General features: G+C 36.8%; 2 protein-coding genes across 6 annotated transcripts; one reads left to right on the forward strand and one right to left on the reverse strand.

Moving 5' to 3' along the window:
- Nucleotides 1-195: 195 nt before the first annotated feature.
- su(r) (dihydropyrimidine dehydrogenase su(r)) lies at nucleotides 196-21542 on the forward strand. The gene is made up of 22 exons (XM_089734480.1): nucleotides 196-418; nucleotides 4174-4284; nucleotides 6057-6227; nucleotides 6492-6653; nucleotides 7189-7376; nucleotides 7721-7847; nucleotides 8093-8240; nucleotides 8699-8868; nucleotides 9497-9574; nucleotides 9931-10063; nucleotides 10933-11120; nucleotides 12171-12377; nucleotides 13997-14165; nucleotides 14942-15090; nucleotides 15711-15831; nucleotides 16414-16497; nucleotides 17641-17819; nucleotides 18375-18551; nucleotides 19407-19643; nucleotides 20600-20664; nucleotides 21207-21299; nucleotides 21385-21542. The coding sequence occupies exons 1-22, from the start codon at nucleotides 380-382 to the stop codon at nucleotides 21473-21475; spliced, it is 3087 nt and encodes a 1028-aa protein (XP_089590606.1). The 5' UTR covers nucleotides 196-379; the 3' UTR covers nucleotides 21476-21542.
- FucTB (alpha-(1,3)-fucosyltransferase 10) lies at nucleotides 21487-27232 on the reverse strand. Of its 5 annotated transcripts, none has more exons than XM_089734484.1 (4): nucleotides 26132-26202; nucleotides 25971-26055; nucleotides 25728-25801; nucleotides 22816-23300 (listed from the first exon to the last, which is right to left on the reverse strand). In XM_089734484.1, exons 2-4 carry the CDS (start codon nucleotides 25990-25992, stop codon nucleotides 22989-22991), a joined length of 408 nt encoding a protein of 135 aa, XP_089590610.1. In that variant the 5' UTR covers nucleotides 25993-26055; nucleotides 26132-26202; the 3' UTR covers nucleotides 22816-22988. The 5 variants fall into 5 exon arrangements, 4 of the variants coding, with proteins under 4 accessions (XP_089590608.1, XP_028026957.2, XP_089590610.1 ...); XM_089734483.1 differs by lacking the exon at nucleotides 22816-23300 and adding an exon at nucleotides 23411-23753 and having other exon boundaries at nucleotides 26132-27193; XM_089734482.1 differs by lacking the exon at nucleotides 25971-26055 and having other exon boundaries at nucleotides 21487-23300; nucleotides 26132-26148.
- Between the last annotated feature and the right edge of the window lie 49 nt (nucleotides 27233-27281).

The raw sequence follows: 27281 nt of genomic DNA on the forward strand, positions 1-27281 counted from the left end.
GTACAGTCCATATAACTCTATTGGTGACATTACACAAGCGAAAATTTCATAAAAACACGCAGTAAACTGCATACAACTACAATCTCCATTTTAAAAAGAGCTCTACTATGATCCTTACTTGCTTTACTTATTAGTTTTACAAGAAGGATCATTTTAATCTGGCTAAGTAACAGAGATTGTCAATAACGGCACAATTATGAAAACAAGCTCTAGATAACATGTGCAATTCGTTATTCAATTTTATTTCATCATCAATCAGTCGCTGTGTCGCACTGCCAGTGAGCAGTCCACTGCGTCTGCACGGAATAATTATTCTTATACACGAAGATATTTTATTAGTGATTGCAAAACAGACTTTTTTAACTCCATCTCCAACATCATGGCGAAGCTACTAAGTAAAGAGCTGCCCGACATCGAGGTGAGTTATTAATTATTATTATTATGTATATTTATTATTTTGTTGTTATTATTATTATTCAAAAACTGATAATAATTGATAACGTTCGCGCCAAGAATACTTTAGTAATAAGTTAACTGGCTATTACCTACGTTGGTTGTTAAGGAATCGTGATAATATTATTTACCCATAAACTATCAGCAATAATTGTTGGATTGACGAGCCGCTTTTTAACAGAGCAATTTTGCGCCGCAGGCCAATTAATTTTACAAAATGAAATCTTATTACGAAAGCAATAAAACCGTTGAAAATTAATGTGATATTGCCAAAAATGTAAAAAGGTATGTCATAATGTAACACTTAAATAGATGGACTTATGTCACCTTTACTTTTTATATTAACATAAGCAATATGCAATATGAAAAAAATGATCATATTTCGCAAAACGTACTGTAATATCTGTATTATTTTTTTCATAAAACTTTATTGACTTTCTAATGAAACGATCTGGCAGACCTGATTTTTATTTACACAAATGGTTTTCGAAATTTCGCACGTATTGCTAAAGTTATTTCAGCATTAGTCCATTACCTACCTTTTCATTTCTCAACTAAAATACATACCTATAGGTAACTGTAGATTAAGATTAACCTTGTATCGAATACAAATTGAAAGAATGGAGGAGATTTTAATTTATTTATTGCCTTCATGTATGAATCAATTTGCGGCATACTTGATTTTAAAAGTTTACTGGAGCCCTTAGACATCTCAACCTGCTTACCGGCACACACTTTAAGACACTGAGGTCGCAGTCACAATTGTATCGTCCAACAACTTTAACATCCTTAAAACTGGAACACATCGTTGTGGATGTGTGGATGAATAACAGAATTTTGGTACGAGGCCGTGCGAGCATAAAATACGTCCCGCCGCAAATAAATAAAAATGTTTCAATTATAAAAGTTATAAAATCCAAAATCAATAAATAAAATCAGCACATAATTTCTAAACATCTCGTGTTGAGGTGCCACAGCATGAAAACTGCCACCAATCTTGAGATACAACGTCAAAGATTCCCTTCGTTATTACATCATAGACTATATTGCCTTCCAAGGTCCAAAAACTCTTATATTGGAGTAGTGTAGCAGTAGACAGTTTTTAAATTCGTAACGTAGGTAATAAACTTTCAACATTGATCATTATGTCTATTTATAGCAACCGGAATTATAATATGACCTCAAAAAGTCGGAAATGCGACAGAGAATGTTATTAGTGTCAATATAGGGATTGTACAATAGACGGTCATGAAATGTATCTAAAGTATTCTGGCATTGACGTGCAATAAAACGCGATCACAGACTCAATTTAAAATCATTTACAGTAATATGTTTAACAAAGAAAAGGTACTGCGCAGGTTCGTTTTCATTTTATGAAAAAGTAAACATTCTTTCAGAATAACTATCGTAATCTGAAGAGCAATGAATGTGTTACGTTTTTAAGAATTGAGGTTAATTGTCATCACAGGGTCTAATTAGGCGATAACGAAAATCGATACTAAAAGTAGGTATAATGCAATTACCGCGTTATTTAATATTATTGCAGAAATCGTTAGTAATGCGCTCACGACAAAGCAAACTGAATAAATATGAATTGAAGACAGTTCATTTCATTTCACTACATTCCTAAAAAAATCAAGCCCTTTGGTTTTTTATTCGTTATTTGTATCTAATGTTCATAAAGTTAGCTTAAAGATACATGAATACAAATATGAATAGATAATTAAAACAGATACACAGCTGAGTCATTTGAAAAGCTAATACGTGTGGACGAAGAAAAGTAACAAACGTTATAGGAAAAACAATGGTCCGTGCATATAAACTGAGGAACAAAGCCAAGATTTCAATATGTTTTCAACAAAAACAGTGTCATGTCGGTACAAATAACGTCATATTTTTATTTATTTATTACTAAGTAGTCACCAGTGTGCTTAGTGCGAGTTTTTTAACGTTCTCGATAGCGTAAAAGTTAGCTCATATTGTATGGAATGGGATCGTTTGCGTACGTTTGCCGATAGGAACAGATGGCGGTGCATTATAAAAAACAAACTGTTTCAAGGCCATGACCACGACCCTCAGTAATGAGGAAACCGACGCAAGGAGGAGGAGTTAAAAAAAATAACTCAACTCATAGGAAGTCCTTTTAGCCACTGCATTCGTCCAGCGAGTTTCAAGGTATTTTATCGCCACATACCATTCGACTCAGGAACGAACTCCCGTCTCACCATGGGATGGACCTGTGTGCTTAGTGCGAGTTTTTTAACGTTCTCGATAGCGTAAAAGTTAACTCATATTTGTATGGAATGGGATCGTTTGCCTACGTTTGCCGCTAGGGGCGCTGTTCCAACTGCATACAAAATTGGGTTAACGTTTACGCTATCGAGAACGATAAGAAACTCGCACTAAGCACGCAGAGCCCAAAGATATCAACCGCGTTAAAGCCGTCGCCCATCTTAAAACATGAGTTATAAATTTCAATTTAACAGTACAACGGCTGCCCCAAGCCCAACCTTCAAACGGAAGCGCATTACCGCTTTACGGCAGAAATAGGCAGGGTGGTAGTACCTACCCGTGCGGGCTGATAAGACGCCGAATCATCAGTAAAAGAAGCTCTACCACCAGTGTTAAATAGTAAAAAATCGATATCAAAACAACGGGAACATTTCTTGAATATTCTAGAACATTTCTTCAGTGTTCTAGTTGTATCGAGAGTGTTCTAACAGTCAATCACTAGCATTCCTGACACCCCGTATAGTGTTCCAGTTTATCCAAATAATTTGCACAGCAAGATGAACGATGCGCAAGAAAATTTGTATGAATAGTTTTTATTGGACCTAAGCCCCAGTTGGTAACAATATATTTATTTAACGAATGGTTCTAAATTTGTTATATAAAATGAACAAACTTTACTAGATTCCTAAATAATAATAAATAATAAAACCGATAACGGTCCTATCGATCTATGTACGTGCAAAACATCTTTAATAAAGGAATGAAAATTATTAAAAATATTTTTTTAATGTTAGGTCATTAAGAGTCAAATTCATCTCGAATACGCATTATACTTTGATAAGGGTGATACTGATAACGCGAAGAACACAAAATGATAATTCAAAAGTAGGTACTCAATATTTTAAACACGTTGATATTTTCGGTTCCATAATATTTCTTGCGCATGCTGTAAGTTTTGAAAAGGTCACTGACCCAGTGCTAAATAAACTAGAGTATGTAATAAAAACGTGGCCATCATCACACAATTTTCTTAAAAATACAAGGTAATTATCTCTTTTACGTAAGTTGTAGTGTTTATAGCTTGATTTCATTTGTAAATGATTTTGAGAAACTTTTTGGTGTTGATAATTTGTTCTTTTTTTTACTACAATATATTTGTGAAGAATAAGTAAAGCTATGATTAGATTATGATGGTACAATCGGCCACATTCTGTAACTTACACTTCAGAAACAATTTCAGGAATTAGCTATAAAATAATGAGATTATTATTGGAAATCAACAACTCTTTCAATTCGAAATGCCATTTTTTTATTGCCCTTGTAGGCAGACGAGCACACGGCCCACCTGATGGTGAGTGGTTACCGTCGCCCATGGACTTCGGAAATGCCAGGGGCAGAGCTAAGCAGCTGTCTAATATTTTCAGTTTAACTAATTAGTTTAAGATTATATGCACAACTACGGTACATCTTTGTTACAATTTATTTCAGAATCTCCTGAAGTTAAATCCTACAGTGAAGCCTTACACCAATTTGGTTCCATCGGCCCAAACCAAGAAGATTAAGCAACATTGGAAAAGAAATGCTGATAGAAAATGTACTGTAAGTAGTTGTTTCACATGAAATTAATGGGAAATTACTGAATAGCCGCGCGGGTATAGGTAGCACGATCTAGCCTGTTTCTGTCGCAAAATTGTGACGCGTTCCAGTTTGAAAAGTGGGAGAGCCTCGTATTGCTTCGTGGGCTACCCCAAGACCTCATTCTGTCATTCGACCTCATGTCTCAAAGCGGCATTCGAGGGCCGTGAACTTGTTCACCCACCGGTGAAATTAAATGATTTTTTCAACCATTCATAATTTCAATCATTATTTATTCTCATTTTTTTTTTTAAATCAAAAATAACGTTTAAATGTAGTAAAGGGTCGTATTTAATATATTAGAAATAATTACGAAATAAAACATTGAATCTAATAAATATATTTTATATTTTATTATATTATTCGCCGAATATCTAACCTTTTGCCTTAATATGATGTTTCGGATTAGATAAGTAGAACCAAATTTTTTGTTTCATTAAAAATTATTGTGACGTACGACAGATCTCTTCCTAGTATCTCTTATATTTTTACGCTTCACTGATTAATTCAAATAAATAAGTATGTAATTTTCTTCTTTGCTCGCCTGGCACACATAAACAGTTCCGTATTTCATATTCCTACGTACCTCATGTTCTACAGCGTTTGTGTGGACAGTTATTTGTTATTGACTTCCAATGCTCAAAGTCGCTCATGGGCATCAGCTAGGAGCACAACTAAGCCACTGCATATCGCTGAGAACAAATCTCTTCAAAACTAAAGAAGGCTTCCATATTTTACAATGTTTTACCAATTAATCAAATTCAAACACAAAACAGTACCTACCAGAGCCCCTAATATTATCGCCATAATGGTAAACGATGTTTCTAGAACATATTAAAACAAAACGTCGAGTGCTCTATCGCCGTTTCAAATTATTTGAAAAATAAATGGGTGCTTTAACTGGTGATATTGCAAACGGCTTACCTAATTATTGTAGTCTAGGCACGTTTTCTTGCACACTTACAAGATAACGTGAATGGAAATAATTAATGAACAGTAATTATGTATCACTCGTAAATAAATTAGTTTACATACTCACGAACCAGCAAACGACTTAATTAGCCTTGGTAAAATAAACGTCATGCTTATAAACGAGAAATCAATTTAATTGTATCAGAAATAATACTCAAAAATCAATTAAATAGCAGTCTTATTTCTACACACGAATCACTCGTAAAACTAATTTTTCTCCTTCGTTTTCGGAGTCTCGACGTATTACTTGAATGTCGATGTCAATTAAATAATGCAATAATCATGCAAGTTTTATTTAAAGTGAATAAGCAATCTTTTAAACGAAATTAAACAATTAAAATATTAAGATTGGCATTTTAGTTTTGGCGGGCATTTTTTTCTTTCAAGCACAGATTAAACATTGTTCGTAATGCACGCTGCCAAAGGCTATAAACCTACAATCCGTCACACGGGCACACACTCGTTGTGGATCATGTGATCGTAAACAATTATGTATTCTTACAAGACAAGCCTGTTCTAGGAATTTTCGTAACAAAGTAATAATTGCATCGCTTTGCGTCAAGGCTGAAACTGCCGCTACAGTTATATTGTCATTAACCAATACAATGGATACTTTGACATCAAGTTTTGCGGTCTTAAAATTGACGGCATTATTTTTAGCTTAAATGAGCTCCGAAAACCGAATCACCCTAGATAAGCCTTGAGCTCTCACAAACTAAAAAAAATTATACTTAGATTAAAATTTTTAATAAACTTGATTACAGACATGTCCAACCCTGAACAAGAATTTCGACGATATCAAACACACGACGTTGTCGGAACGTGGAGCTTTACGGGAGGCGGCACGATGCCTCAAGTGTGCCGACGCGCCGTGTCAGAAGTCGTGTCCCACGCAGATTGATGTAAAAAGCTTCATCACTAGCATCGCCAATAAGGTAAAGTGATAATGTAAGAAACAGAACGTTCTGTACCTACTTGGCCGTCGAAATCTTTTTTGTAGACTTTAACTAGTTTGGTGGTAATTATCTTCGTGGTGACTTCGAACTCGTGTCTCAGCCTAGGAGCCTATCCATATTATGATGAAATTCTCAGCTTAAGTACTCAAATAAAAAAAAATTTAAAAAAAATCATTTATTCGTTTGGATTACCTTTTTAATTGCAAGCATCAAAATCGTTACATACTGAATGAATTGAAACAGAATTACTATGGAGCAGCGAAGGCCATTTTATCGGACAATCCCCTCGGTTTGACTTGCGGCATGGTCTGCCCCACCAGCGATTTATGCGTCGGGGGATGCAACCTTCACGCCACTGAAGAAGGAGCTATCAATATTGGAGGACTTCAACATTTCGCTGTTGACGTAAGCAATTTGACTTTTGGAACGAATTTCCTTAAGGGACGATGCGGAGGGGTACCGTAACCGGGTAAAAACGACCGTAACGTAAGATTTTTATTACTAATGCACACAGTGCACGACTTAACTTTGTAATAACGTACAAATTAGTAATGCACACGGTGTACGATTTAACGCACAGACAGCACGCAATGTATACACAGCTTAAAAATTAGACAATGTGCAAGATACGATTCCTCGCGTAGCGGCTAGCTACCTTCATTTTAGAACGCTGGGTTACGAAGGATGAATTCATTAAATTGGCACGTATTTGTGCTTCCAATATAGCAAATGAAAGTTTGTTATCGACACTGAGAATCGTTAGCTAGCACCCTGTTTTGATTTTGAATGTTCGAAACATTTTTTACATAGGATTTTGTTCGGTTAACACGTAAGTAGTCATAGACACAATTTTCGTTGACACGGACGACACAAATTTGATCATGTGTTAATAGCAAAAAGATTTTGTAATTTCACACCATGCGCTGTGTTCTATTTACAGATATTCATGAAGATGGGCATCCCCCAAACTTTAGACCCCAATACGAAACCGCTACCAAAAGGAGGGGACCATAAAATCGCTTTGATCGGCGGAGGACCGGCCAGTATCAGCTGTGCCTGCTTCCTAGCTAGGTTGGGTTACAAGGACATCACGGTGTACGAGAAAGAAAAGTATCTCGGGGGCTTAAGGTAACAATAACAGCTTAACGTAACAAAATAGTAAACAACATATCGACGCTTGAAAGGCAAACGTGACTAAACGACAATGCGTGAACCTTACAGTAGACTAATTTAAGTTGAAATACATGAAAAAAAATCTATTTTAACGAATCTAGCTGTAGGATTGAAATGATTTTAATGGACCTAGAAATATATATTTTTTGTGCATCGAATATGGTTATTGCCTATCATTTATGTATAAAGCAATTATTGTCGCTTAGTCACGTTTGCCTTTCAAGCGTCGATATACATATGTAGTAAAAATAAAATACTTTATGTACCTAGATCATTTAACAGGCGCTATTCATTTTCAGTTCTTCAGAAATCCCTCAATACCGACTTCCATACGAAGTGGTACAATACGAAGTTGATCTCGTTAAAAACCTCGGAGTGAAATTTGAGACCGGAAGAATGCTGTCTACAAATGACATCACTTTGAATGTGAGTTAGTGCCAATGTATAAATCGTGATTCGTTGATCCGCTACATTGGTTTCGAAGTTTCGCGCCTCAAAATTGAACTATAGATCGAACGAATCATATTCAACACGTGTATGTATTTAGTGAATGAACTAGCGATCCGTTCGTTCGCGCAGATCTTGCGAAGCGTTTGACTCCTCCCGAATTATTATAAATATAAAATGTAAATGTGTCCATTATCTGCATGTATATTGTTTTTATTTTATAGAATCTCCTTGAAGACCACGCAGCAGTATTCTTCGGGATCGGATTGCCGGAGCCCAAAAGCGTTCCCATATTCAAAGGCCTTACGCAAGAAATGGGTTTCTACACTAGCAAGGATTTCTTGCCTCTAGTATCTAGAGGCAGTAAGAAAGGTTAATAACCTTCTTATCACAATTATCATTATATAAAAAAAGCTTTATTAATTACGTACATAAAACATTTTCCGATTCTTTTCGTGTTCTGATATTTTAGATAGAATGATAGATTCTTGATAGAATGATAGACTCTTGTAGATCGAACGAGTTTATGATCTAGTAGATATAATTACATAGATTGCTGGCGGTTGAATGGTTGACTGGTTGAGCGTATCTTTTTTAATTTTCTTTTTTATTAGTAAACGTGATTTCTTGCCTTAAGCCGCGATCACGCTGTTATGTTTATGTTAGTCGCAGTGACCTGGGCGGACACGGAAAGTGCCTTACCAGGATCAAAACTAACTTTTCTTGCACTGCTTCGTGTGCTGCTCGAAGACCACAATAAGTAGATATATGTTCACAGTTTTTATTTCGTAACTATTTATTTAGATTCACATGCTCTTCGTTTCCAACAGGAATGTGTGCCTGCAAGCCACCACTACCAGAGCTGTACGGTAACGTCGTAGTGCTGGGAGCTGGCGACACGGCGTTCGACTGTGCGACGTCTGCTTTACGTTGCGGAGCTAGAAGGGTCTATGTCGTGTTTAGAAAAGGATTCAGCAATATAAGAGCTGTGCCCGAAGAAGTGAGTTTACTATAGTGCGCGCGTAAGCGCTAGTCACCTCCTGAGGTATGTGGCGGGGTGAGACGGGAGAGCGCGCGATTGACAAGACGCACACGATATTATATTAAGTGCATAATAATATATTATTATTATTATTGTTTGTCTACCTCGCCCGCCCTGCCGCTTACATACCTCAGGCGGTGACTAGCGCTTCCGCGCACACTATGATATAATTATTGTTGAAACTGCTTTAAGGTTCAATTTCGCGTTTTTCTTATTGTCATCATATCATGATATCGACGGATGAAAAGCTATTTTTGACATTGACATTTTATTTTTGACATTTATGACATTGCTGCAACTTTACAGGAGAGCCTCTAAAGTTTAAAAGTTTGGAAAAAATACCATAACAATCTTCAGATATTTCAATGGAGTAAACTTAATTGAAGTTAAATTAAAAACATTTATTTTTTAATGCTAATATCAAATAAAACGCATCTTTTCTTTTGAAGCCTTTCGGCAATAATGTAACAAAAAAAACGAGAATAAAATTACATAAATATATATGTTCCTATATATTTTTTATTTCAAAATACTAAATACATGTCAAATACGTACATACTTAAATTTTACTTTTATTTTATTTCAGGTCGATTTGGCTAAGGAAGAAAAATGTGAATTCGTGCCATTCATGTCTCCGCAAGAAGTAATTGTCAAAGACGGAAAGGTTTGTTTTAAAGTGATTTTAAAGAAATGTACCGGAATTTTTAAATATTATTTCTAATTTAAAAAAAATTGTTTGTCGACGCTGCAAATAAATATCCTTTAAGTAATAATTATTGTTTGATGGAGCATCACTTTAGAACGGGTCGGCAGATATAGCTGTTTTCTTCTTCGTCGGGTTTTTAATCGTCAAAAAAAAGATCGAAGAAATTTTTAGGAAATAGTTTTTTCTATTTAAAATTAATCTATTTAAAGTTAATAACGAAATCAAGGAGAAATTGTAATACACAAAACGAATCTAAGTCTCGGGTGATTATGGTGAAAAGTAGATCACTATTGAAAATAAATTCACCTTTACAGATAATTGGTTTAAAGATGTGCCGCACGGAACAATTAGAAGACGGCGAATGGATCGAAGATCACGATCAAATCATGCAATTAAAAGCGAATTTCATCATTTCGGCATTCGGTTCTGGTCTTTATGATAATGATGGTAAAGCTCGTTTTTATTTATTCAAGTTATATAAAACATCAATATGCAGGATGATAATTATGTGCGACCAAACTTAAAACGGTAAGAAATAACTTTATCATTATCAAAAGGAGTCGCAGGCACCGACGTTGTTCTCAAAATGCCTCACTCAGCTATCTCTTATTCTAAACATAAATAAAAGATATCAAGGAAAAATAAAAAGAATTAAAAACAACAACTTGTGTTATTCCACCAAACCAGTGTATTAATTTCAGAAAAGATATGATATAAAGCAAACAAATGGTGCTTTTATAATATGACCAATATTCAATTCAAACAATCACCGTTCCTGTTTTAATCGATACTGCTGTTCAAAATGAGGCGTTTCTAAAGTTAAAGAGAGGCGTTAGATTGCAATCTTATTGCTTCAGAATAAAATTATCCCGGCTAACCTAACTTTTTACTGTAGGTAGGACGTCTTGTGAGTCAGCACGGGTAGGTACCGCCACTCTGCCTATTTCTGCCGTGAAGAAGTAATGCGTTCCGGTGGGGTAGCCGTTGTACTGTAAAAACTGATACCTTAGAGCTCATATCTCAAGGTAGGTGGCGGCATTTACGTTGTAGATGTCTATGGGCTCCGGTACCCACTTATTATCAGGCGGGCTTTGAGTTCGTCCACCTAGCAAAGCAATAGAAAAACAAGTGATTAATTCACGGCAGAAATAGAAATGACCCAAGGTAGTACCAATCAGAGTCACGATACGTCATACTACCAATAGTGGTAATCGACTACCCCTTTGAACTATTAAAACTATTTGTCGTATTTTAAAAAAAGACACGATGAGGTTATTTTAGGCCATACTGATACATAACAATTCTTTTCGTTACAGTTATACAAGCCATGTCTGGAGTGAAGTTCAACCGTTGGGGCCTACCAGAAGTAGAAGACTCCAGCATGCAAAGCGTCTCAGAGCCCCGGGTGTTCATAGGCGGGGATCTGGCTGGAGTGGCCGAGACAACTGTTGAATCTGTCAACGATGGCAAAACGGCGGCTTGGTACATGCACTGCTACTTGCAGGTCAGTTCTATTTACTGTACTGTTTATTCTAATTTAGATTGTATGTATATGAATATTAAAGTCGTCGTGGCCTAAACGATAAGACGTCCGGTGTATTCGTATCTAGCGATGCAACGATGTTCGAATCCCGCAGGCGGGTACCAATTTTTCTAATGACTTACTTAACAAATGTCCACGATTGACTTTCACTGTAAAGGAATAACATCGTGTAATAAAAATTAAACCCGCAAACTTATAATTTGGGTAAATACTGGTGGTAGGACCTCTTGTGAGTCCGCACGGGTAGGTACCACCGCCCCGCCTATTTCTGCCGTGAAGCAGTAATGCGTTTCGGTTTGAAGGGTGGGGCAGCCATTGTAACTATACTGAGACCTTATTTTTACGTTCGTGCCCGATAATCGCCAACTCCATTCCCTATTATTTTATTTAATGTACGATGATGCATCATTGTAAAGCGACGAGTCAAGCATAGAGACAGCCATGACCCTCATCATTGAGGATCGTTATTAACGGAGGAGGAACGTTTAGTTTTGGTTCATTTAAATACGTGTATAAAATCTCGGATTCGCTCCTACACTTTACAGTAGGTATAAAAATAAAATTTTGACGGAATAGACATTCGCGGCGTGGTGTCTTAAGTCAATAGATAGAACAATATGATTTCCCTTGAAGTTAGTCAACTAATATCCGCTAACTACAATCTCACTTTACATGACCAAGCCCCCGGTAACCGGACTCGTCGAACTCGACAAATAGGTCGACGTGCAACCTAACCCATGCATCAGCCCGCCGTTTCTCGCTGGATCTTCTCAACGGGTCGCGATTCCGATCCGGTAGTAGATTCATTCGCGAAGCAATTGCTCTTGAGTTGTTAGGTCACCTTCGGAGGCGCTCGAGCAGCTGTTAGCAAATCCCACCCCTCCTGTCTCAGCCTTTGCTCGCCCACCTGTCCTGGTGAAACTGGAAGGGACTTCGAGCCACCAAAAAAAAAAAAACATGACCAAAATAATATTCCGAGGGTAAACTTTAAGCTTCAACTCATTTTTCCAGGGCATTCCGTTCGACTCGCCTGTAGAACTCCCAAAATTCCACTGTCCCATTGACGACGTGGACCTTTCAGTCGAAGTGTGTGGGATCAAGTTCGAGAACCCGTTCGGCCTGGCCAGCGCTCCCCCCACCACCAGCTCGGCAATGATACGCAGAGCTTTCCAACAGGGATGGGGGTTTGCGGTGACTAAGACCTTTGGACTAGACAAGGTACGAAATATTCCATTTTTTTTTTAATTTGCCGGTATGCCGCGGTTTGGCTCTGCGCCTGGCATTGCTGACGTCCATGGGCGACGGTAACCAATCACCATCAGATGGGCCGTATGCTCATCAGCTTAGAAAAGCAATAAATAAAAAATACCCGTCAATTATGGAATGCAGTGCTTTTTTTCTCCTTGCATCGTGTTCCTCAGTGTTGAGGGTCGTGACTTTTACAGAGTACTTTTGTTAGGGCTAGTGCTTTTTTAGATGTATACATAATGTTGAGTTAGCGAACAAAAGCAATTGTTGAAGACACGCTGCTACGCGCAAAGTTTATCGGTATAAAAAATTTAGACTTCGTGAAAGAAAGGACAATGCCCAAAAGTGGGCCAACTTTGTGTCAAAACTATTTGTACTTGAAAAACTATGCTTTATTTTTTCACGTTGTTTAGATTATGTATCAACATTTCTTTAACCCTGGCATCGTTTTACAAAAAAATAAATTACTTATTTGATAACATCCATAGACCTTTAAAGTAATTACAATAATTAATTACATTAATTACGTAATTGCAATAAATAATTGTAAGTAATGGTCGCCCGCTAGTCGTAATTCGACTATAATTAATTGAAATTATGTTTGAACATTATTAAGGGTTTATTGTCAAAGACTATCATAGATCTCTATAATAACAAATTTCACCAAGGCTACACTATAGATAAATAATATTAAAGACTAGTTGACCCGGCAGACTTCGTAGTGCCTCAATAGATAAATAAAAGACCTAAACTTTTGTATAAAATAAACTTAAAACAAACAAAAGGAATCCGTCCGACGGGGGGGACACATCGAAGGAAAAATAAAATTGTTATTTTTATTACTGGTGGTAGGACCTCTTGTGAGTCCGCACGGGTAGGTACCACCGCCCCGCCTATTTCTGCCGTGAAGCAGTAATGCGTTTCGGTTTGAAGGGTGGGGCAGCCGTTGTGACTATACTGAGACCTTAGAACTATCTCAAGGTGTGTGGCGCATTTACGTTGTAGATGTCTATGGGCTCCAGTAACCACTTAACACCAGGTGGGCTGTGAGCTCGTCCATACATCTAAGCAATAAAAAAAAAAAAAAAAAAAAAAAATTTAATTCTGAGCATTTTCATATTTATTTACCTTTAAAACCTTCTCTGGACTTCCACAAATAATTCAAGACCAAAATTAGCCAAATCGGTCCAGCCGTTCTCGAGTTTTAGCGAGACTAACGAACAGCAATTCATTTTTATATATATAGATAAACAATATTAATCTATTCTCAATTTGACTTTAACATTAAACAAAAGAGTATTTAAGCGTAGGTATGTGTATCAAATAGGTGGTAGTGTGTGTAATGTTTTTTTATTGATTTAAAGTATTTTTATGCACAATATGAAAAAAAAAAATATTCTGCACTCCTCCTCTATATAAACTATAAGTGTGGATAGTTCATACTCCTCTGTCCGTGCACTTTTCGTAAAAAAGGATAGGTACAAAGTTTTTACTTCACGTATTAATATATAGATTATGTTATCAGAATACCTATCTATCACGATGAGACACTTTCGCATTTACAATGTCGGTATGAATTTCACCTCTAGGACATAGTAACGAATGTCTCACCTCGGATCGTACGCGGCGTCACCTCCGGCGAGAACTACGGTCCAGGTCAAGGATCATTCCTGAACATTGAACTTATATCCGAGAAATGTGAAGCGTATTGGTGCCAGAGCATCAAGGAGTTGAAGAAAGATTTCCCTAATAAAGCAAGTTTTCTTATTGTTGAATAAACTAGACTATTATTAATAGCCAATTTTTTAAGGTACCACCATCCTGCCTATTTCTGCCGTGAAACAGTAATGCGTTTTGGTTTGAAGAGCGGGGCAGCCGTTACTGAGACCTTAGAACTTAAATCTCAAGGTGGGACGCGTATTTACGTTGTCTATGGGCTCCAGTAACTACTTAACACCAGGGGGCTAAGCTCGTCTACTCATCTAAGCAATAAAAAAACTAACATTAGCACTTACGGAGAATCGCGCTGCAAGCCCGCATGAGTAAACATATGTCTATCTTGTCTATTTCTGCCACTTTAAAATACAATCGAAACTTCGATCTCATATCTACTTAATAGAATAAATGAAATATTAATAGCAGAGCGAATTGTGAACACTCCGAAATGTGGAACAACTGTTTTTTCGGCAACATTTTTATAACGGCGACTATAGGAGGTGGATCGACGATCTATTTAGGTTCTCGGGAATTCGCTGGATGGAGGTAGTGTAGGACCGGTCGTTGTGGCGAGGCTTGGGGGAGGCCTATGTCCAGCTGTGGACGTCTGTGGGGATCTGTTGGGATAGAATAGGGTCAGGTGTTTTTTGTATATGGATCCTGTTAATCACTTACTACCGGGTGGGATCGGCTGTCCTTTTACAGCAATGAAATTCAAATATTAGGAATGTACGTGCGTTGAATTTTTTATTTTAATTTTCATCGCTGTTTTGAGCGTGTGATTGTAATAATATTGCTTCATGTAATCCGACAGGTAGTGATAGCGTCGATAATGTGTTCGTACAATGAAGATGACTGGACGGAATTAGCACGGAAAGCAGAGGCCGCGGGCTCCGACGCTTTGGAACTCAATCTATCTTGCCCACACGGAATGGGAGAATCTGGCATGGGACTTGCCTGTGGACAGGTGAGTGTGACGATATTCGTCTATAAAACGACGACAGATTGTCGATCTTATAGTGCTGGTCTACAAAATTACACGCAATGTACCGTAAAAATAAGGCAAACGTTCTCGCGTGACACCGATGTGCTTATTGCGAGTTTTTTGACGTTCTCGATAGCGTAAAAGTTAGCTCCTATTTGTATGAAATGGGATCGTTTGCGTACGTTTGCCGCTAGGGGCGCTGTTCCAACTGCATACAAAATTGGGTTAACTTTTACGCTATCGAGAATGTTAAGAAACTCGCACTAAGCACACAGATAATGTCCGCCAGCTATTTTCACATTCATTACGGGTTCACGAGGCACGTATTTATTAAATCGAGTTAATTTTACGACTAATGTAAATGAATAGTGTTTCAAATATGTTGAAATAGTAGGTATAGGTATTTGAAATGTTGCGGAACCGGTAATAAAGCTGTAAAGCTTAAATAGCAATTGTTTTGAAACGTAATGGACGCGCCTAACTCTATAATTGAAAATTAAATTGTTATTACTAAACTACTAAATTGTAGAAATGTATGTATAATGTAAACTATTTTATATTTATTCTCTATTGATTAAAATATTAATTTGAAAAATTCTCAGGATCCGGTGTTAGTGAAAGGGATTTCTCAGTGGGTACGCAAAGCCATCAAGATTCCGTTCTTTGTGAAATTAACACCAAATATTACTGACATTGTCAGTATCGCTGTGGCTGCTTATGAAGGTACATTATGCAATTTTTACATTAACAAAACTAAAATGTAGAAATATGAATTTTATTCTTTTCATTTTAGTATTAGGTAAGCATTTTGAACTCATTGTAAATGTATTATGAACGTAAACCCGCGTTTGCATTCACGGCCTATATGCTGTTAAGTGTATACCGTATTCTAATCATCATTCTCCTGCCCTTCTCTCAGTCACCTGGGGTTGGCGCAACATGTTTTCTCCTTCCATACTCCTCTATCATGTACCATTTCTTACACATATGGTCTTTCACGCAATCCATTTCTTCTTAGATCTCCCTCTTCCTCTATATCCTTACACATTCATAGTAAACACTCTCATACCAGCCTTATTTTGATTTCGTCCCATCACATGTTCATACCATCCCAGTATGCCATAGACTAATATGAGGCAATATAAATTTCTCACCTAGGTACTAGTAATATTAATGTTCGACTTAGTTGAACGACTGTGTTCTGCCTCGGGAAGAACTAGCCCACAAAATATTCTTTGCACCTTTTACTACATAGTCAGCACTTCATTTATGAGTTACAATTTGTGTGTTGTTGGTAATTTTCAGGTGGTGCGAACGGTGTTTCTGCCATAAACACAGTATCGGGATTAATGTCGGTTAAAGCGGACGCAACACCTTGGCCTGCCGTCGGTACGTTTGTAACGGCTTGTATTGTTTCCATTACAAAGTGAACTTGTCATTAATATTCTAATTTAGATTATAGCTTCTAGTTTTTTTATAATTAACAAAGCAGTCTGAATCACGATGATTATTTCAAAATATGGTATTCTTTCAATCTAACGTATGGAGGGTAGAAAGTCAACAAAGGTAGCGCCATAGTAGCAAGTGAATATTCATGGATCGTTTGGAACCTCTGAAACCGCGGACGAATTTCGGTTCTCTCTGTAGTTTGCATCATATGTTCTATGGCGAGTGCTCTGAGGAAATCTTTGAGAAATTATTTGAGATGATTCCATCGTCTCCTTTTTTACCATCGCATGCTCGTCTGCCTACAAGGGCAATAAAAAAAGCTGGAAAGATTTAAAAAACAGCGCCATAAACGATCACTGCTATATTCATATCATTTCCACTTGCTACACTGGCGCTATTTCGGTGAGTTTTCCAACAGTAATTTGCTGTTTGGCGGAAACTTTTTTAACTTGTTCCTTATGCAAGATGGTGCTCCTTACCTCTAACCTCCATATTGAAGTGCTAACAAGAAAAGAAATTACACAAATTTCACACGGCTATTTCATAATAATTTTCCTACCAAAATTTGATAAACTTTATGTAGTGTCTCGGGAATTACTACTTTTTTTTCCCTACCTAAGCTGATAGCCTTGAGAGGCTATATCAGCGTCGCCTTAACTAGTAGGTGAGCTCACGGGGCCAAACCTGATGACGTTGCTAACACGAACCCTAGCAAGAGCCGTGCTTCGCAGAATCTACCACCGGATCGGAAACGCGACCCACTGAGAAGATCCGGCGAGAAACTCAGTGGGCTGTGTCTGAGGGTTAATTTACTCGTCGAGTCCTTCGTCGCAAGCGACGGGTACGACGAGAACGATGACCGGTGCTTGACGTCATACGGTACCTAAAAGCACCATTAGTGGATCGGGAGGATCCGAGATGATCCGAAATGGTGACGTCGACTGCTTTCCATTCTGTCCGCAGGATCGGGTATGGAATTACTACAATGACATTAAGCCGCCAAACAGCGACAATTTATGGCAATACCTGTATTGATTAAAGCCCATGTGACCAACAAAAGCTTCATATTCCCTAAATTTTTAGGTAAACAAAAACGCACAACTTACGGCGGCGTATCGGGGAACGCGACTCGTCCAATCGGATTGCGGGCAGTCTCTGCGGTCGGAAATAAATTACCGGGATTCCCAATACTGGGCATCGGAGGTATCGACTCTGCTGATTCGGCACTACAGTTCATCTTGTGTGGTGCACCGGTCGTACAGGTACAACATATTTACGTTAACGTTCATCTATATATCTATATATTAATACGTGAAGGAAAAACTTAGTAGGTACCCCTGTTTACGAAAATCGTGCGGACGGAGGAGTATGAAATTTCTCACACTTGTAGAGAATATAGAGAAGGCGTGCAGAATGTTGTTTTTTTTTTAATTATGCACAAAAGTACATATATTAAATCAATAAAAAACATTACTCACACTACCATGTATTTGTCACACACACGCATGCATACTATTTGTCTATAAAGAAATTTATAATTTTTATATAGAAAGTGAAGTCTTGCCGAAATCTGTGATTTTAGAAGTATACATTAATTTCAATTAAATAAGTCGAAGTTCAACTACCGGGGACCACTAGTTTTGTTAAATGCATAAGTAGCTTTTTTAGTTTGGCAATACCTACATAATTCGTGTTGCCATTTCTTGTCCGTATTTCAAGTCACATTTTAAGTCACTTTCTTCTTCATGAAATCTTTTCATAAAACATGCTCTATTGTAAAAAGTCAATTTCAGTGTACGCATTTGATTTCTTTGTAGATTTGCAGTGCAGTGCAAAATCAAGATTTCACAGTGGTCGAAGATTACATAACAGGACTTAAAGCTCTTTTGTATCTACGTTCTCGTGGTCTGGACGGATGGACGGGACAATCGCCACCTACTTTTAAGCACCAGAAAGGAAAACCCGTACAAACAATTCGTGACGAAAATGGAAAGGTACCTACTTAAAATTTTCAGTTTCCGTATTTATTGCACATACAGAGCAACAAGCTCACGGCGCACCTATTGTTAAATGATTGTTGAAGCCCATACACGCTCATACACGCCCATACACGAAGTCGTCGTGGCCTAAAGGTTAAGACGTCCGGTGCATTCGTATATAGCGATGCACCAGTGTTCGAATTCCGCAGGTACAATTTTTTTCTAATGAAATACGTAATTAACAAATGTTCACGATTGACTTCCACGGTGAAGGATTAATAACATCGTGTAATAAAAATCAAACCCGCAATATTATAATTTGCGTAATTACTGGTGGTAGGACCTCTTGTGAGTCCGCACGGGTAGGTACCACCACCCTGCCTAATGTGTTTCGATCTGAGGGGTGGGGCAGCCGTTGTAACTATACTGAGACTTTAGAACTTACATCTGCGATGTGGGTGGCGCATTTACGTTGTAGATGTCTATGGGTTTCAGTAACCACTTAACACCAGGTGGGCTATGACCTCGTTCACACATCTAAGCAATAAAAAAATACACATATACGTAAAAGTAGTTTTAATTGCGCCTGTACTATACTGGACTGTATCAGCTCACACAATATGTTCTCTGGTGGACATAGGCCTTCCCCAAGGTTCGCCACGTCGTAGTTGTACAGTCCGCATCCAGTGGATTCCCGCGACTTTTAATAGGTCATCGACCGATCTCGTAAAAGGCCTACCCACGCTGCGAAAATTGCAAAAATAATTGCACCTACGACCCGACAACCAAACCAAAAATACCATAATAATATTACGCATTGCATTTGTGAACGTGAGTTATGTTTTTAATATAACCGCTTTTGGTTTTTAGGTACTGGCACACTTCGGTATTTACAACAAAAAACGCGAACAGATTCTCCATCAAAATAGATTAAAATTAGGTTTACTGGACGACGACTGTGTTGTTGACAATCGTTCGACCAATGGCTCTACAAATGGCCTTAGCGCAGTACCAAGAATCAGCGACGTATTGGGTCAAGCTCTGCCTAAAGTGGGGGCGTACAAGCACTTGGATAATAAACTCCAAGTCGTCGCGCTCATTGATGATGTGAGTTTTTGTTTTATTCATATTTTAGAAGTAATCTGCTAGGTCTGGTTTAATTGAGATATATCTGGAATTTCGTAGCCTTTAAATACATAATCGAAACAATCCTTAAAACGGAAACGGCTGCTGCTTTCATACACCCTGGTTTTTTTTTTTATTACTAGTCGTTTTTAGCATGAAATGTAATTAATTATATTTAATACGAGAGGGAACCACGGCCTGTCTAGTGTGGAAGCAGAGGTCGATTGTCTACCGATAGCAGTTTTCCCTATGTATGTAGTGATGGTTCACGAAGATAAAAACTACAATGAGAAGTTTTATGCTTGATAGTAATAAGTTTTATTTACAATGTACACTTACATCCTATAAAATGTTACTTACCTTTTCCATTGGCCAGTCAATGGTGGAAGCGGTTTTTTACAGCCATTTCCGCGTTGTTCGTATTGGTAGTCGGTAAACATGCACTTTTTTCCGACGCAAATTGGCAAATCATTTCGCGGCTCGCGCAATACCAGAATCGAATTGATATTCTCGGTCAACCTTGAGGAGTAACGGCTATAGTCATTCCTCTTTAAGCCGAAACACAAATCGATCGTTTGAAACACCTAGGTCTACTGAGCGACTTCGATTCTATTTGTGTTTTGTACTTTACTTTTCAAGGTACCTATGCAGTACTAGAGATCTTTTGTGCGACGTACTATCTGGCTAAAACGAAGGGTTATATCCTGAACGTGGTCCTTCTTAAAATTAATCTTCTATTAAACGAGAATAGAGGAGTCTTCAATAGTAGATGATGTCTTTGAGTAAAGGCAAAATGATGTAAGTGGTACCGACTAATTCGTGATCGAAACAGTCTAAGACCGTCAAAATGTCAATATATTTCCGTTGCCTGCTCAATGGTTCAAGTAGGTGTTCTAATGATTAATTTATGTTTACTTATTTATTTTCAACAATTCCAGGATATGTGTATCAATTGCGGAAAATGCTACATGGCGTGTGCAGACTCTGGGTACCAAGCGATAGAGTAAGTTCCGCTCTAAGTACATTGATATTTCAAATTTCAGGAGGTGGTCAATCGATTGCCCGATCTTTTTATGAACGGTAGGGCATCTTGTGTGTCCGCTAGGGTGAGTACCACTTCTCTGAATATTTCTGCGGTGAAGCTACTGCTATTACTATACGTTTCAGTTTGAAGGGTGTGATTGTCGTTGTATAATACAATTGAGGCTTAGAACTCATGTCTCAAGTTGAACAGGGACCATTCACTTAGTGACGATATCTATGGGCTCTGGTATCTACTTAAGACCAGGTGGGCTTAGAGCTTTTAAATTTATATGAGCGTACTTCTGTATTATAAATGAATCACTAAGCGCCTGGATTGCCTGACTTTGTCTTCATTTGTTTTCCAATGTATGTTTTAGCCTTTTTCGGTCTTTTAGAAATAGATTCATTCTCAATATCTGCGGATTCGTCTTTCCCGGATTCTATTAGATATACCGGCGCCTTAGTTAGAAGATCGAAGAGTCTACACGGCAGTCAACGTGTTAATATATTATGTTCTTACAGATTCGATTCTGACACCCATCTTCCACACGTGACCGATGATTGCACTGGTTGTACTCTATGTTTGTCTGTGTGCCCAATTATCGACTGTATATCGTAAGTTGATTGTATCTAAAACACCTAATTGTTATCAATTATTTTATTTTTAATTAATATATCACAAACTCTTTTTTCTTTCCAGAATGGTCCCGAAGAAAATTCCTCACGTCATCAAAAGGGGTTTAGGCTATGAAATTCATCCGGTTTCACCTCTAGACGGAATTTGTCAATAACAAACGAACGGTCATTGTATAAAAATATATATATTTGATATAAAAATAAATATTTAATAAAAATTAATGTTCATTAATTATTTTGTTATATATATTATTTGCTTTTTCAATGGCAAAATCTCGAGAAAATATCCAATTATTGTTTGGATTTACCTTCAAAGTCAACGCAGAGATAGGCTTAGGGCAGTTGTAATGCTTTTTGGTGACAACATTAACAGCAGATTTCCCGTTTATTTTATCATGAATTTTATCACAAATTAAACATTCAAATTTGTTAGTCGTTTTCAAAGTATCTATTTGAGTTGGATTCGAACGGAATTCTTCAACAAGCTTCCTATTAGAATTTTTTTGCATTATTTTATGTTCTAAATATTCTTCATACAGGTTGTTATTCTTTAAAAGTTTGTATAAATGTTCTGACATTACTTTCGGAGACGGATAATCTTCTAGCAACACAGCAGACTTGTTATTCGGAAGCCAGTCGCGAATAGAAGGAGATCCAAAATAAATGGGAACACTTCCAACTTTAATAGCCCTCCAAAATTTTTCTGTAATATAATCCTCGCAAACCCCATTTTCTATTGAGATCACAAATTTATATCTGGCAATGAATTTTAAAAACAACTCCTCATTTAAATTATTTAAATAATCTCGTTTGAATTTCGAAGGTAAATGTTTATTATTTAAACAAGCCCCATAAGAATCAATCTTTATAAACTTCATCAATTCTTGTACATATAAATCTCTTTCTGTGGATGTTTCACAGTCACTCTGCAAATACATAATGGGGGCAATTTCATTCAAAAGTTCATCTTTATCTTTGGTTTTCACAAAATAAGTTGTGTCAGTAATATCTTCAAAAGAATTCAGATATTGCAAAGGAAAATGAACATCACTGTATCTGCTGTATGTTGCAGAAAAATTGAAAAGTTGCAGTACATTCTCACTTAAAAGTTCTTCTGTATTTCTTGGAGACTCTTCATGGTATAATCCCCAAATTAGATCTTTGGGTCTTCTAGGTAATGGAAGATTGTCAAAGTTAATACTGCTGCCATAAAATAGGTACGCTGCAACATTATGCAACTTAGTTTGATTTCCTATTGTAAAAACATCACATTTTATATTATTTGAACAATATTTAGTCTCTGCCGATCCCGGGAAACCATCCGTCCACCAAATTATCAACGGGTTTTCCGATGCATTTACCACTTCACTGTAATTTTCATTATAATTCCAATATATAGTTGCCAATGTTAAAAACGAAACTATCCAGAATAAATTCCACAAAGTTATTTTCAGCAGTTTTTTACAGCCACAAAACATAACTGTCATTACATAAAACATTGTTGATTTCAACTTCCTATTTAATCTTTCACTTGTCACATTATCACTGCAAACATTCAATGCTGCACAATATATAACAGGAAATTCATTACATACTCTAAACAGTCACTATATGAGTTTTCCTGTTATAATCACACAATGATTTTAAATCAATTGCACAAGTGTGTTTTCAAAAAGTCCAGCCCCTTTCTTTGTGCATGTAATATATGTCCATACCGAAAGCGATTATTAAATCAATATAGAACAATCCATAAATAGCTCCTCTCAATTTCCCAACAATAAACAAGTTAATGAGAGCCAAAGCTGTCAATGTAATTTCAATGATGGCATAATACAATTCTGCTTCGTATTGTACTTGATCAACAATGTATAGAACCATAATAAGGGCCGAAAGCATTAGTGTGGGACCAGAGACGAGGCAAGCTAATACATCCACAGGTTCCACTATATGCGGAACTATGTTGAGGAGCATTGCCACTACCTAAAAGTAATACGGACTGTTTGTTAAGATTTCAGAATTGAAAAACATTAAATAACATTTTTATTTCGTAGTTTGTTGTTGTAATAAAAGTTGTAATAAAAGTAGAAAACATTTTACATGCATTTATTTAAATTAATCTTTAAATAATGTACAACCTCGTTCTTTAAACACATAGTATTGATCTATACAAAGCGCTATTAACAGATGGCAATAAAACAGTCCATATAATGCACTCGCTGGATACTTTCTTAGAAAAACAGCTATTAAAGCTATGGTATTGAGTGTTATTTGTATGGCTAAGTACAGCTGCTCAGCCATGTCATGAACTTGATCCACCAGATACAATATGATGAACATGAGAGACATAATAAGTGTGGGCGCAACCGCCAGGCAATGCATTATCCCGGCATCAGATAATATAAACGGTAAAATCATTAGGATCATTGACATTACCTAAAAGTAACAATCACGGATTTTTTATTTGTAAAAAACTAGCCAAATATCTTACCTGGGTCAAATGAAGTCATTTTCCAATCAGCTTTTAAATTAAATGAACCTAATACGAGGGAGACGTTAGGCATTTATTACGTGTGAAATTATATTATATATACATAGTCAAATAATTGCCAATTACTTTTAAATATTTTTGTTTAACAACAATAACAAGCTATTCAAGGAATGTTGACGAAAACTGAGAACACAATACATTCATAATATTTTTTTGGAGACAGTAGATTTGAATAATGTTTAGACGCTTTTTTTACTTTGATTATTCTTTTGAGAGTTAACTTTTAAGTTGTATCCCTAATTTTACTTGTGGTTGTAGGTATCCCTTTGCACTTTGCATTACTGTTTAGAAACATTAGCTGACATAAAGTAGACAAAAATTTAGAGATGAGGGTTTAATTAAACGTATAAAATCTTATTTAAAAAAAAAGCGTCTATGATCGCTTGTTGGTATTATGTACTATCTTCATTATAACGTTTAATGCTAGGACGTCGTGTAAAATAGTAAACGCATAAATTAGTCCTTGTAAAATTGTATGGACTAAATCTAACGGGTTTTTTCAGAGGTCATCACCTTAGTTGAAATAATTTGCATTCGAAAGTTGTAACGAATATACAAATACCCACAACTGTGAACCTAAAACGACACGTTATTCGTGTACTTTTTGAAGTTTAATGAAATTACCAGCCTATAGCTTATTGAATAGGATTGGAATATGGCGCATAAAAATAGATGAAATTTTAAATATTGTCGTATCTTCGTTTTTAGGGGTTTTATGTAGAATGAGCAGTATTAACGTACTTTTTTACTTTAAAACTATAAACACAAACGAGTTGTCAATTTTAATCTCCCACAGCACTATCATTCATTTGGTTCATTTATTAAATTGGACAGTCATAGGGAACTTAGTTCATAGAAACAAATCTTTAGTGACCATGTCTCTAAGGGGGAAAGTGAAATGGAACTAAATTAAAAGAAATTCGACGACGCTAATAACAATGGAAGAAGCCGAAAAACAAAATCCATAAATATAGTTTCATAATCCCACAATTGTAAATTTTCATAGTGACATATATCGTGTATAACATGTCATTTAGCATCTCGCTTTATTTTGGTGAATCAATGCTTCATGAATGTTTGGCAAGTGCATACCTACCACATGTCACAGCGTTCGGTGCCGAAAAGTGAGCACAAGCCAAACTTTGTAGACCACAAGCCTTTTTCTATGTGGATAACTGATTTACAGATATTTAGTTTTGGTAGTCCAGGCCTTTGCTTGCACTGTGGAATTGTGATCACTACTTCACAGTCTTAAACAAATGATATGTAGCCTAAGTATTTATCTATCTATATTTAGGATCACAAAATATGGTTCACCAGAAACAATTTTAGTCAAGCATCAATAATATGGATATCAGTAAAAAGGGTTTTCTTTCTTTCACGCTTTTATTTTATTGTTTATTTTACACAAAAATTGTATGAATACAAGAAAATGAGAACTAATAATTACGCGCAACTAAACGTACACCCTCTTTCGTTTGCAATAAGAAACAAATCTATAGATAACGCTGCTAATAAAGCAAAGTAAAACACTCCATAAATTAACCACAACCAAACACGAACGAGATTTAAAAGGAAACATTGAATAAAAGCACCAAAAGTAAATAATATTTGAAAGAACAAATACATCTTTTCCATAAAAAGTGGCACTCTTCTTCTAAAATAAAGTATGATAAAAAGAAATGAGATCACTAATGTTGGACCACTTGAAATACAGTACATGTGTCCTTGTGGTTTTGGAATGGCCAGCGGTAATATAGTGATGATTAGAGATATACCCTACAACGAACGGATACGGATATCAGAGAAAATGAAAATGATAAGTTTACCAAGTATTAACATTGATATTATTTACTTACGAATTCTACTAGTTTCATGATAAATATATTGTATCGAATTAATTCACTCCACTTTTTGTCGACTGGTACAGAATCTAAAAAAAATAATGAAATGAAATAAGATTTCTTGGAAATTCATAAAATCTGCTTCTTCAAATAATTTTGTGAAGGTCACGATATTTTTAATTCAGACATGCAATTCTCCTAGTATACATTTAGTACCAGATGATTAAGGGTTTTAGTTTTGTGATAGCGAAAACTTACCATTTATTATCATATCAGACATCCTGAAGATATTACTTATATTATCATTGACGAAACAATATTTCCATGTTAAAATAACGCTTCCCTAAGACATTAAACAGTAATTGAAGTACTCAGAAGTCAAACAGAACTTCAAGATGTGTCAATTATATAATACTTACTTTATTGTTATTGGAAAACTTCTTCCAGGCAGCCAGTCTTAATGAAATTAGCTAGTTTAAATTTACAGACTTAATGGTATTCAATAATATTTTTGTGTTTTAGCTGTCTACATTCTTGGGTTAGAAGGAGATCACCAGACTCTTACTGACGCGGCGAAGTTGATAGTAGTGTTGAATTGAGAACAAAGCGAACTTGACTTTTGAAGTCATCGTGGACTAATCCGTTTCAATTTGAACGGTGGGGCAGCCATTGTACTGTAAAAACTGAGACTTAGAACACATGTCTCAAGATGGGAGGCGGCATTGTCGTGGTTGGTGTCTATGGGCTCCAGTGACCATTTAACATCAGGTGGGCCGTTAGCCTTAGTTAATGCGAAGCGCTTCTCTCCCAATCTCCCAACACCTACGGAATGCCAGATGGACATTATGCGGTGCCATTACAACTGGACTATATAGTCAGCGTTGCACGGAATATCCCGTTGGCTCACAACTTTACACGACTTGGTTGTTTTTCCACAAAGGTATTGCATACAGAGGTGCTTTACAGCTTAGCTCTTGACTCACCCTCAGTAGTCGCTAATTGGACGAGCATCACGCGATTTGATTGAACACTTCAAGCCTTCGCGAATTAAGCTATTTAAGCGAAGTGTTAAGCTCTGTGTGCGAAGTTGCGTAGTAAGCGAAGTGTCCTGAGGTACGGATCAATAAATACGAACATCAGAGTAGACTCCCCTAAAATTAAGTTAAAGTAATATCGAAATAGGAAAACTTCATTTAATGAAGAGTAAAGTAGTATGAAGATTCTATACCAAGCAGTGTCATGGTTAAAATCATACATCGACATAAAATGCAATACATAAATTAACTCCCTCGTCATTTTACTCGAATACCAATTTTAGCGGCTCCGACGGCTTCCGCAACCGCGCACTAAAAATGTTACCAGCCTAACTGATAACGATGTTGGCCACCATCTTAAATGCTGCTATGACGAACTGCATCTTTCCCGCGGCGTGGAAAGAAGCTGACGTTATCGACATACACAAGCCGGGCAAACCGAAGAATGAAACCGCGAGTTACCGCCCCATCAGTCTCCTCCCGGCGATAGGCAAACTATACGAACGGCTCCTTCGTAAACGCCTCTGGGACTTCG

Source organism: Bombyx mandarina, chromosome 17, assembly GCF_030267445.1.
Source record: "Bombyx mandarina strain Sakado chromosome 17, ASM3026744v2".
NCBI lineage: Eukaryota > Metazoa > Arthropoda > Insecta > Lepidoptera > Bombycidae > Bombyx > Bombyx mandarina.